At 43.7% G+C, this 12,662-nt stretch overlaps 1 protein-coding gene across 4 annotated transcripts in view; it reads left to right on the plus strand.

Moving 5' to 3' along the window:
* Positions 1-12,662, plus strand: part of FHOD3 (formin homology 2 domain containing 3) — a 394,692-nt gene that overhangs the window by 258,948 nt on the left and 123,082 nt on the right. For all 4 annotated transcript variants that reach the window (XM_080920362.1, XM_080920363.1, XM_080920364.1 and 1 more), the window contains exon 9: positions 5,789-5,932. In XM_080920362.1, coding sequence (XP_080776488.1) covers positions 5,789-5,932 — 144 coding nt within the window. The remainder of the gene's footprint in view (positions 1-5,788; positions 5,933-12,662) is intronic.

The following is a 12,662-nucleotide window of genomic DNA, read 5'->3' on the forward strand; positions in this document are numbered from 1 at the left end:
GGTTCTAAAGTGCCTTCATTCAGATTGTCACACCTAAATCCCAAGCATCATTGTCACTCACCCTGAGGATTGTCGTTAGACTGCTGGCTGTGAGTCTATAGAAGCAACTACAGCGATGGGGAGAAAAGCCTTAGAAGGCTCTAGAATCCTTTGCTGGAATATAACCGGAGACTTGTTTCTCCTAATGAACTGAAGACAGTTGTATCGACCAAACAGTGTCTCCTCTATGTAGTCCCTGGCTAGATCTCAATGTAGAGTAGGCTGTTCTTGAACTCACAGTGATGCTCCTGCCTCTGCTTCCTGAATGCTAAGATGACAGGTGTGAGCCTTAACACCTGCTTGTTACATTTGCTGTTCCAACTCATTCTTCTCCTTTAGATTGATTTATTCTTGACGTGTCGGGATATGTGTGCACATTTGTGAGCAGGTGCCCTCACAGGCCAGAAGGGGTCAGCATACCTCCTGCAGCTGGATATAGGCAGTTGTAAGCAAACCTGATGTGGGTGTTGGGAACTGAACTTGGCTTCTTTGGAAGAGCAGCAAGGGCTGAACTATCTCTCCAGCCCCCTTGCATTTATTTCTTTTTTTCTTAAGATTTATTTTTACTTTTATTTTATGGGAGTTCTGTCTGCATGTATTTGCCTGTATCTGCCTGTCCAGCATGTACATTCCTAATGCCCGTGGAAACTAGAAAAGTTGTCCCCTGGGACTGGAGCTGCAGATGTCTGTGAGCTGCCATGTGGGTACTGAGAACTGAACCCAGGTGCTTTAGATGGGCAGGCAGTACTCTTAACTGTGTGACATCTCTTCAACCCTGATATTTACTTCTTACATTAAGCACTTGCTGCTGAGGGCAGAGATACCTGTTAGATAGTCATGGCAGGAAACAGTCATGGACGTGGTGTGGCACAGACCAGAGACTCCTCTCTTGCTCCTTCCTTTCTGGCTATCCTGCTGTCTACAAAAGGGCAGTTCTCACCTTAAAAGGAATAAGAGTTTATTCTAGAGCCAAACTTGAGTGACTATGATTAACCTAAACACAGATTTAGGTTAATTCACATTACATGTTCCACAATGCAAACAACTTCATGAAATTTTATAGTTTTTCAAGACAAAGTCATCAATCAAGGTAAGTTTAATATATATTGGTGGGAATATCAGAGAGGTGGTTATATATCAGAGAGATGGTTATGGCAAGATGGGGGAAGGGTTTCTAAAGGCCTCAGGTGTTTTCTGAAGACACACTTAGCTTTTGAGTTGGTGGAAGTTTGGGGTATGTTATCATAATAGATTTTTGTTTAATTTTGTCTATTAGTTTTTATCTATTAGTCTATCTATTAGTTCTGAGACAGAGATGGGCAAAAAATGGATATTTGAGAGGGAAGAAGCTAAAGCTAGACAAGATAGGATAATCAGTCTCTGGACTTGTAACTTCTCAACCCCACCAGATCACTACAGTTCTAATAAGCCTATCATTTCATGCAGACACAGCTCCCTCCCATCCAGAAACTGGTAACAAACCTTATCCATGTCTATTCCTGATTAGTTTTCACTGTCAATGTGACACACTTCAGAGTTACCTGGAAATAGAAAACCTCAAATGAAAATATCCTCCATCAAATTGGCCTGTGACCGTGTTTGTGATGGAATAGTCTTGATAGGTCATTGACATGGGAGGACCCAGCCCACTGTGGGCGGTACTAGCTCTAGCCAATTGGATCTAGACTATGCCCCCCCGCCCCACAGGGAAAAAAAAAGCTGAACGTGAGTCAGAAAACAGCCTAGCAAACAGGATGCCTCTATGGTTTCTGCTTCATTTTCTGCCTGTGTTTCTGTCCCAGATTTCCCCAGTGATTGCCTATGACCTGGAAGTGTAAGACACACAGGGCCATCCAACCCCTAAGTTGCTTTTGGTCAATGTTTTATCTCAGCATCAGAAAAGCAAACGAGGACAGTTCCTTACAAATGAGAAGGTCCTGGGAGAGGTCACTCCAAATACAACTGTTCCTGGAAAAGCCCACAAACCACTGCCACACAGAGTTCGTTGTGCTTTATTGAATTACGGTCACGTTTAGGGCCCCAATGAGTCAGATGCACCAATCTACTGAACAGAAATGTTAATGTGAGTGGGGGGGGGATACATATTCTGAAGTCTGAGAAATTATATTGCAAGTTGGGTGGTTTCTAACCAGAATCAATTTCAACAAAATAAATGGTGGTATAATAACATAGAATTTAAAAACTGGCATTTCCTTGATAAAAACAAAGGCAGAAAACTCTAGCCTGCCTTGGGTTTGAGACCAGTGTGCTTTTTCTTTTCTTTTCTTTTCTTTTTTTTTTTTTAACTTTTACTAGAGACATTAAGAAAACCCTCTATCTTTTCACATTCCTACTCATGCCTTGGAAATAATTTAGGGAAGGCAGATGCTAACATAAGACTGCACTTTCCTCTGCCACAGTGAAATTCTACTGGGTAGAGCCACTTGCTTGGAATAGGGTCTTATGTACTGGTCGCCTCATAGGATGGGATGAGGTGGATAGGAAAAGTAAGGGTAGAACCCTAGGGGACTTTGGGAGAGATACTGCTTCACTAGGGCTTTGGACTCATCACATGGGATTCAGGCTAAGTAGATGACTGTTTTTAAACATTGGATTTTATTGCTTTATACATTAAAGTGGATCTTTCCCTCCAGGTTTTATAACCATCATAACCCCTTATCCAAAATCTTTGACAACCATTGATTTTCTATAGACTACTTCAGTCTTGTCTTTCTGGGGTCACATGGAATCTTGTAGTGTGTAACGTTTTGAGGCTGGCTTCCTTCTCTCTGAAAAACTTGTGTGACTCAGGTGTGTCGGTGTGTATGTTAATAACTTATCCCCTTTGGGGTTATATATGCATGTAGTGCATATGTACCTCCTAATATTGTCACTCATATATCTTTTAAGGGAGATTAGGAATCTCTAACTTATCCATTTGCCCACAGAAGGAGTTGAGGTCATGACTCTTGGTTTCCACAGGTAACACTGGGGACAGGTACCATTGGGAACACGAGCTTTTCCACACTGGTTTTATCCTGTGTGATAGGTATCTCTGAAAACCTAAGGAGAGGCAACTTTTCTTGAAGATAGAGTTGGTCTCTGATGAATGCCAGTAAAGAATTGTTAGTGACAGATTCTGGCAAGACAAAGTCTGAAAGAAAACAGAGGTGAGGAACACCAGATGCAAGGCAGCTGTAGGGCGTCTACAGCCTCAGGAAATGCTTGCCAACGGGACCTTCTGGCAATGCCATGGTCTGTGCCAGCTGTGGGTGTCTTAACAATAAGCATGGCAAGGGAACTGGGACACCCAGGTGGGAATGAGGTGGATGTAGCTGCGCATATTAGCAACGGTCTGGAAAAGGTGACCATGTGTCTGGGGTGTGGGACCTTTCTGCACAGGGGGGATGCCACAGTCCTACCAGAGGACCACAGGCTCAACTCAAATTCAAGTTTTCCACGGTGGAACTAAAAATGGATATTTGCAACTTCAATTTGGAGCCTGTTACTTGGTAAAAGCCTTCAAATCTGCTTACTGTGGAGAGGTGACTCTTTAGCTATTTTAACAACTGACCCTGCGAGACAAGGGAATTCACTATAGACTTTTAGCTTAGCCCCCTGGGATTTTGTGTGGAAAAAATGAACCTGTAGGGCTGGGGAGATGGCTCCTTCAGTAATGTGTCTGCCACAGGGCAGGAGGACTTATGTGGGTTTCCTAACACTCATGTAGAGCCATGTTGATGACTGTGGGATAGGTAGAGTCCTAAAGCTCATTGGCCAGCTAGCCTAGCTGAATTAGTGAGCTTCAAGCTCAGTGAGAGACCCTATATCAAAGGTTAAGTTGGAGAGACATTGAGGAAAGCATCAGACCCAAAATCCTCTGGCCTATATAGACACAGAGATGGCAGACAGACAGACAAATAAAGAGATGGATGGATGGATGACAAACGGACAGACAGATAAACAGAGGGGGACACACGCATACCCTGTTGACTCTAGATATGGGAACAGGGTGAGTAAAACAGGAAGAAGAGATAGTGGAGTCGAGGAGATTGGAGAATCTGAGTTGATGGCAGCCCCGCACCTCCATGCGGGAGGTTTTAAGTCCATCTAACCTGCCTTCCTCGGGTTGCCTGCTCTGTAATCAGTAGGCATGTTGAGTGTGTCCAGTTATCCTTCATGCTCCTGCCTAGCATTATACCCTTTCTTTTACCTTTACTAAATGTTGAAGCTTTTATGGAACCCAGAGGGTGAGATTTTGGTGGCAGTAGAATCTATGAGGGTGTGCTGGTTAGGGAGGGTGTGGTGCTGGTGGGAGTGGTGACTGTGTCTTCATTATTGGCTCTCAGGTAAAGTCCTGTTGACTGCTACTATGGCAGGCACAGGATGTGTTGCCACATCTATCCCCATGTGTGAGTGTCTCTTGTAGCTTCCAAGTCACGACCTGAGGTGTCCTTTTGGGGTCTCCAGAGTGATGTGGATGACCATGTCTCTGACCTCAGCCGCATGAGTTGTGTTCTATTTGATCAGCATAAAAAGCTAATGGCCGTTATTTAGCATATAAATAAAGACATTCTTTCTACTGTTGATAGAAGTTGTCAGAGAAATCGGGTTGTGAGGTGATCCCTGTGAGAGGGTTGGTCCATGGCAACATGGCAAACTAACATGCTGAAAATAAATTTGAAAAGTAAGTGGTGGTCTTAGAAATACAAAGGCGGTAGAATGAACAGGGCCTTAGAGCAGTGTCTGATGGTCCAGACTGCAATAACCTGTGGAGACTGATCTCAGGCTCTAGCTTGGCCTTCATTCCAGTCTTCAGTAGTTTTTGGTCATCAGTGAAGTTTCTCCCATCTCTGAGCCTTCATCTTCCTCACATGTAAGATGAGGAGCTTTCAGTAACTCCCAAGACTCCTGTTCTGACCAGGACATGGCTGAGAAAGCATCCTCCCTTTAGGAGATGTAGAACTCAACAAAGTTGGGTTATCCTACCCCAGTTAACTTGTCTTCTTAGCTCTTGGCAGCTGCTTTGAAATTCCTTGTGTTTCACAAAGTTTTAAGGACCAAAGAGAGGCTCTGCTTTTCTTTAATCGAAGAGAATCATTAAATTTAAACTTTCCCTATTATATTGATTCTAACAGGAATTTCAGATCTAGGAGTATTTTAAATTTTTATTGGCATGTGACAGATCCCACAAGCTTAGCTGCTTGAAGCAATGCACATCTGTCATCTTACAGTTCCCAAAGGGTGGGAGTTCAGACAGGCCTTACTGGGTTGTCTGCTCAGGGGCTCACAAGGCTCAGTCAAGCTGCTGTCTAGAATGGACTCCAGCCTTTGGTGTCTTCTAAATTCTTTTCTATACAGTGCTTCAACTTCTTGTCTTGCTCTTTCTTCCAAACCACTCTGAGCTCAGGGGAGACCTATGCCTCCTTTTACAGGATTTACCCACTTACTTCAAAAGACTATCTGATTTGGAACCTTGATGATTCCTGTAAAGTCCTTTCTCCTAGCTTGCCTAATCATGAGTGTAATAACTCTCACCCACAGGAGTGCCCAGGATTGTGGGGGCTTCTATGGCATGGCACCTCAGGGGCAAGAGTCCCGATTTCACTCTGCTCCCACTCAGAAGATTTTCTCCTTGAATGAGTTTGTCTTGTGCCTTTGACTATTGTAGGTTTTTTATAACTGAGGCCACCAGCTACCACATAAACATGTCTGTTGCCTTGTCACATTCCCGGTTCTTCTCTTGTAGACATTGGCAGGACTGCCAGATCAAGACACCTTCTATGACGTAGTAGACTGCCTGGAGGAGCTGGGCATTGCCGCTGTGTCCCAAAGGCACTTGAACAAGAAAGGGACGGATCTGGACTTGCTGGAGCAGTTTAATATCTATGAGGTAACAGAATGTTCTATTTCTAAGTCATCCACAGCATCAGCAAAGGTCAAAGGGCGAGTCACATTTTTTCCACACTAGGGTTCTAAGTATGGTACAGGGGCTCCCACACCATGAGGAATCTTCTAGAAATGTAAGCTTTTGGGTCCCACCCAGATCTCCTGAAATGACAGTGCTTAAGAATGGGGATAGCAGTCTTGTCCCCACAGCCTTCCAGGAGATCCCAATATGTAGTTGGGCTTAAGAACCTTTGACACAGAGAAGCTGGGAGCTATTCTGTATTGAAAACCATGTACTATGTTGACAGCACCTCTACTCAGTGAGAAATCAGGTAGAGAGACAGAGTAGGGAAGGTGGAAGGGAGGGGGAGTGGTGGGGGAGAGAGAGAGGTAGAGGGAGGGGTGAGGTGGGGAAGAGGTAGAGGGAGAGGGGAGGGGTGGGGTAGCGGGAGAGAGATAGGGAGAGAAAGAGCCATTCAGCAGAACATGTACTGTGAAGTGGAAATTCATTGGTATTTTTGGGGAAAACTCATCCCCCATTTTAAAGGCAGAGTCTCATATAGCCCAGGCTAGACTCAGATTCCACATGTAGTCATGGGTGGAATCATCCTGGCTCTATCTCCCATGTGTTGGAATTATAGGTGCCGACCGCCATTCCTACAACAGAAAATAGTACTTTAAAGATGTTGTACAACATTGTGCTTTCTTCTGTGTTTTCTCTTACCTTATAACAGTACTTTTCTGTTTATGATAGTACATCGAAAGGAAAATATCAAAATTTAACATTAAATGTTCTTGGTTATCTTTATGCTATGTGATAGCATTTAAAATGCAAATATGACAGTAGCTAAATTGTAGGAGGAGTTGGCAAAATTTCCCGGCTCATATTTGGAAGCTTCTGTTTACAAATATTGTCAGTCATACCGGGGCAGAGAAAACGCTGTCAGAACCCTTGATTTGTTTTGTTTTGTTTCTGCATACATATGCATTCTACCAGCACTCTGTGGTCAGCTTTCTGGGAAGTTATAAGGGATGGATGTATAAAGAAGGCTGGGCTTATCTGTTTGTCCCTGTTCTGTGTTATCATTAAGCGTAAGTGATTGGCTAACATGGGATGGATGTGAGAGAGTTCCTTCTCTGTGTTCATCTGCAGATGTGGTCCCATGGAAGCAAAGCTCCCAGGATTGCTAAGTGGTGGGGCTTGCTGACTCCTCATTTAATGGTCTTCCTGCAGTAGGCTTTCACACAGCCCCAGTCTCCATTGGTGCCTTTGGTGGTTCAACTGCACTCACCTTCCTGTTTGCTAGATGTAGAAACTGGGTGATCTTAGGAGCTTTTACCTTCCTCTCCTCTTTCCTCAGCCTTCTTTTTCTCTATTCTCCCTCCTGGCAATCTCTCTGAAGTGTCATCTCTATGAAGCCTTGTTGGCAAGGGGCTTCTGTTACTTGTTTCCAGTCCCATACTGTTCAAAGACAAATGTTTCTGGCATCCACGCCTCTGTCTAGAGATTCCCATGACAATCCTGTTACTTTGAGCCACCCTAAATCCTATGCTCCATGCCTCTTTCAAATGCAAGGGCCCAGCACAGCTTTCTAAAGTTCCTTAAGTGCTTAGATGATCATCTCCTGCAAATATCACACATATGCATGATCGTATTGCCAAAGGTGGGGCTGAGGAAGGGCTTGGTTTATTCTGATGCCCAAGTTATAACTCAGGGTGACAACCACATAGTTTAGGTAGCAGACAGAGTCTGGGTCCTCATTCCTATCTGAAAGTTAATGCTTTTTTAGAAAACATTTGCTGTCCTAGGCAGCCAACTTTAAATATGTGCAAGGAAAGCAAGAAGAATCTATATACAGAGCCAATACTTTGCTTAAGAAAGACTTTAAATTTCTCAAGCATCTGCAGAGATCTTGGGCAGACTTCTAGAGTGCTTCCTACTGGGACAGGATGTCTGGTGGCCACATGTCTTGGGCTTTCTGGGACAGGCCTGTTTTGTGTAATTTAATTCCATTTCAGAAAGGTGATTTGATCCATGTTTAATTAAACTTATTGAAAATTTATAGCCACATGTTATTTTTTTTCAAATGCATAAATGGCCAAAATAAAAAAAAAAGTATTTTGTCCGATCATATTGTTAACTTTTGGTTTGAAAATTGTTCTTTCTGTAGGGAGAAAGACATCTTAAGGCTGGAGGAGACTTCAGGCTAAGAAATAGCTGTTATTTTTAGAACTTATTAACAAATGATTCTTCTTCCATGAGAACATTTATTCCATAGGTTATCTATATCTCTTTATGTATATATATAAATATATATATCAATAACCTATGGAATATATATGTATGCTAAACACATGCTCTACATACACACATACACACACAAATGTACACACTTGTGCACATACATATACACGAATGTATATACACACACACATATATATATATATATATCAGTGATCTCCTGATGTGTAACAAACATACCATAATAGGCAAGTACAACACAAAACTCAGTTATCTTTGCTCTTAGAATCAGGAATTTGGCTTGGCTTAACTAAGCTATTTCCATTTGGTTCAGCCTGGTAGCCTTACTGTGTCTGGAAGGTCCTGCTCAGCCTTGATCATCTGGCTTGATTTGTCTAGAGCGCGCATAATCCCACTTCTTCATAGGATAGCAGTATTTGTAAAAGCGAGACTGGCACAAATACTTCCAGGCTTGGTACCATGTTTACTGATGGCCTTTTGAGTAAAGCAAGTCATGTGACCAAGCCTATCCTCAGTGTAGGGAATGACTCAGGTATAGAAGCAAGGCATGAGTGTCTAAGCCTGTGTTATGGCCTCAGCCTGCTGTACAGTCTTTTGTCCTGGCACTGACATGCACCTCAGCTAACAGCTGAGCTCAGTTGTGTAGTTGTGAGACAGCAGTTTGAAAATGGGTCATGTCTGTTACTAAGATACCCAGCTGCCTGTCGTGGGTCACAACCACACTCAGAGAAATGGTACTGCCTTCGAGCTCCATTAAAAATGTTTGAGTAGCTCAAAGCAGTTACATAGCTATGATGGTTTGCATATGCTTGGGCCAGGGAGTGGCACTGTTAGGAGGTATGGCCTTGTTGGAGTAGGTGTGTCACTGTGGGCGTGGGTTTAATACCCCAGTCCTAGCTGCCTGGAAGTCAGCCCTCTCCTAGCAGCCTTCAGATGAAGATGTAGAATTCTCAGCTCCTCCTGCACCATGCCTGCCTGGATACCACCATGTTCCCACCTTGATAATAATGGATTGAACCTCTGAACTTTTAATCCATCCCCAATTAAATGTTGTCCTTATAAGGGGTGCCTTGTTCATGGTGTCTGATCACAGGAGTAAAATCCCAACTAAAACAACACCTAAGCCTAGGTGGGAGGGGATGACACAGGGTAGTGTGTAAGTGACTAGAGACATAATACTCTGAACCATCAGTGTAACTCATGGGTCGAGTATGTATTTAGCTTGCACAGACCCAGAGTTCTCTCCCTAGAGCCTTCTACCAAAAATTAATATTTGATCATACTAAGAAGTTATTATGGTAAGTGGGACAATGATTTAGTGGTTGTGGTTTTAGCAATCTTTTTAGCAATATATATTAAAATATTTACAGATGGTAATATAATCTTAGATATCTCATTGAAAAATTGGTCATGGGATTGAAGGCAAAAGTCAGATGTTAATGAGGAATATTGACCCTATGTTGGTAACTGGTACACCGCTGCGGGTAATGTACATATCACGCCGTTTGCACACATCTCTGTGCCTGTCTGAAATTTCCAAGTAAAGGGTTTAAAACACTATGCAAAGACTAGCATTGAAACCATCCACCTCTGGGTATTTACTAAAAAGAATTAGAATCAAAGGTGTCAGAGGTCTTATAGCAATTGTGCATAATTGACTATAGCTCCCTCTTCTTGTAACTTGCAACAGGGGCTTATATACAGTCCAGGCTGGTCTTGTACTCAGAATACTCCTGCCTCAGCTCCCAAGTTGCTGGGATTATAGGCTGTCCTACCACCTTTGACTGTACCACACCACTACCACCACCATCAACAGCAGGACCACTTCCTCCTCTTCTCCCTCCTCCTTCTCTCCCTCTCCCTCCTCCTCCCTCTTCCTCCTCCTATTTCTCCTCCTCCTTCTCCTCCTTCCCTCTCCCTTCCCCCCTTGGCCAGTGTTTTTTCATGGATCTGAATTTGAGAAATTCCCCTACTGACTCATATATCACAGCACTGCCTGGATAACTTCCTCAAATTCTTCTCTTTTCATGAACTTTCTGGTCACCTCCCCTTTCCTTGACATGGGGCAATGAAAGAGACTCCTGTACACTCTGCTTCTCAGGAAGGCACTTTGGGAGGAATGTCACTTGATCTTTGGACCTTTGAGGTTAGACAAAGAATTAGAAATATCTGAACTGTGCTTCAGACCCTGTCATATCACTGCAAATGTGCGCTTAATAAAAAACAGAGTGAATACTTAGGTCATGGGGAGTTCAGATGGTCTAAGAGCGTTCTGTCAGAAATGGGGGAAATAGACTAGAAACACTCAGACACTGCCCTTGACTAGGGGTTGTCACTCTCAAACGTGCCCACCCACACAGTACCACTTAGAGTTTTAAAAGCTGAGATGACAACTGTGACTTGTCACACACTGAACTTCATTTTTAATGTTTGTGCTTCCAGACAGAATTCCTAAGAATGGGACTTTCCGGTGAGATTTTGGGAGGATGAGCCTTAGGTGAACTCACCAGGTCTTGCCCTTTTAACACTGTGTCTAAGAATGAACTGCAGGGGAATAAAATGACCAGAAGATTTCAAATTGCTGTCATATATCTCAGCACTCACTATAAAATATATCTTTTGCTTAGAAAGGTCACACTACATCCATCTTATCTAAAAGTTGCGGTTGGAAACGCAGGAGGTGAAGGTAGATGACCTGTTGTTCATCGGCTGCGTGTCTTTGGTACTGATAGAATTCCCCTGAACTTTGACAGGAGTGGCTGAACCGCTGACCCTACCCAGGCTCTCCCTGTCAGGGGTATATAGGTGTGAAAATGTCAGGCCATTGCTTTTGCAGAAGTCCGCCTTTCCTTCTGGGGATATGAAACTATACAGCATTCCCAGCTCTCGGTCATCTCTTTATTTCTCCATTCTCTCACTGGGCAGGATCAAGTTGTAAACATCTTCAGAACAAGAAAGCTTGCATATTTGGGCATATGTGGGATGATGTGCTCAGTCTAACAAACTACTGGGCTTCATTGAGGCTGGTCTGCACGTTGCCTAACCTAGTGGTTGTGTGTAATGGAAGCATATGAGAGCTTCCTGACTACTACTCTGTGCCTGGGTCAGAGGAGGTCATCGCTGCTTGAGTACCATCCACAGAGACACTCTCACCCTTGATATCCTCACAGGTTCTGCTGTTCTCACCGAGACCAGAGAGTATGTGACTAGCTGCTGGTCACATCTAGTTCGTTAGTGGCAGAGCCGACATGCACACGAAGGTCTACGAAACACTGAAGGAAGTGTTCTTTGTGTTGTCTAGATTTACAGGCAATACATATGAATGCCAAACATGATATGATATGATATAATATGACATGACATGACATGACATGACATGATATGATATGATATGATATGACATGATATGATATGATTTGCAGATGTGCAAAGCCCACGGTGGAGAAGAGTAAGAGAGGCTGAGGGGTAGAGCTTGCTGCCTGAATAAGCTGAGATAAGTAATACACAGCAGAGTCAAACGGATTGGAAAGCTTGGAGCAGCAGATCTGAGCCTGTGGCTCATGACCCCTTTGGAGGTCAAATGACCCTTTCTCGGGGGTTGCCTAAGACCATCAAAACCACAGATATTCACATTGTGACTTATCACAGTAGCAAAATTACAGTAATAAAGAAGCAATGAAAATACTTTATGGTCGGGGAGGGGTCAGCACAACACGAGCAACCGTATTGAAGGCTGAACTGGAGCTGTAGGAAGGCTGAGAACCCCACTGCTGTAAAGTATCAGTTAGCCTGGAGCACAGTCAGAGCTGGATTTGCAAGGTCTCTGCAGAGGAGTCACCCAGACATTCCAAGAGTAGCCTTTGATGAGAGGCAGGCAGAGAAGTATATGAGGCCAAGTGGCCCCTGCTTCACCTATAAAACCTAAAGTGGCAAAAGTGTGAGTGTCTTCTTTGTATAAATATGTACCAATTTTTAAGAAGAAAAATGTATTGAAAAACATTTTAGGATGCTTTGTATATGGCTTCCTAAGGTATTTGAACTCAAGTTCTCAGGCTTAATGCAAAGTACCTTCACTGAGACATCTCACCAGCCCTAGAGAATCAACCTGTCTGTCCCTCCGTCCCTCCCTCCGTCCCTCCCTCCCTCCCTCCCTCCCTCCCTCCCTCCCTCCCTCCCTCCCTCCCTCCCTCTCTCTCTCTCTCTCTCTCTCTCTCTCTCTCTCTCTCTCTCTCTGTGTGTGTGTGTGTGGTATGTGTGTGTGTATGTGTGTGTGTTTTATAGGCCAGGTAGGCCTCAACCTCACAGATACCCAGCTGCCTCTTGTCTCCTGGGTGAGAATATTTTTAAAAGCATCTCTGTCACATTCTTTGTTGCGGTATATGCAAGCTCCACCCCAGGCACTGAAGGATGCCCCAGAGCATGGCTGTTGCCCGGTAGGCTTTTGAACTATACAGTGGTAGAAAGCCTTTCA

This window comes from Micromys minutus, assembly GCF_963924665.1.
Source record: "Micromys minutus genome assembly, chromosome: 8".
Lineage (NCBI taxonomy): Eukaryota > Metazoa > Chordata > Mammalia > Rodentia > Muridae > Micromys > Micromys minutus.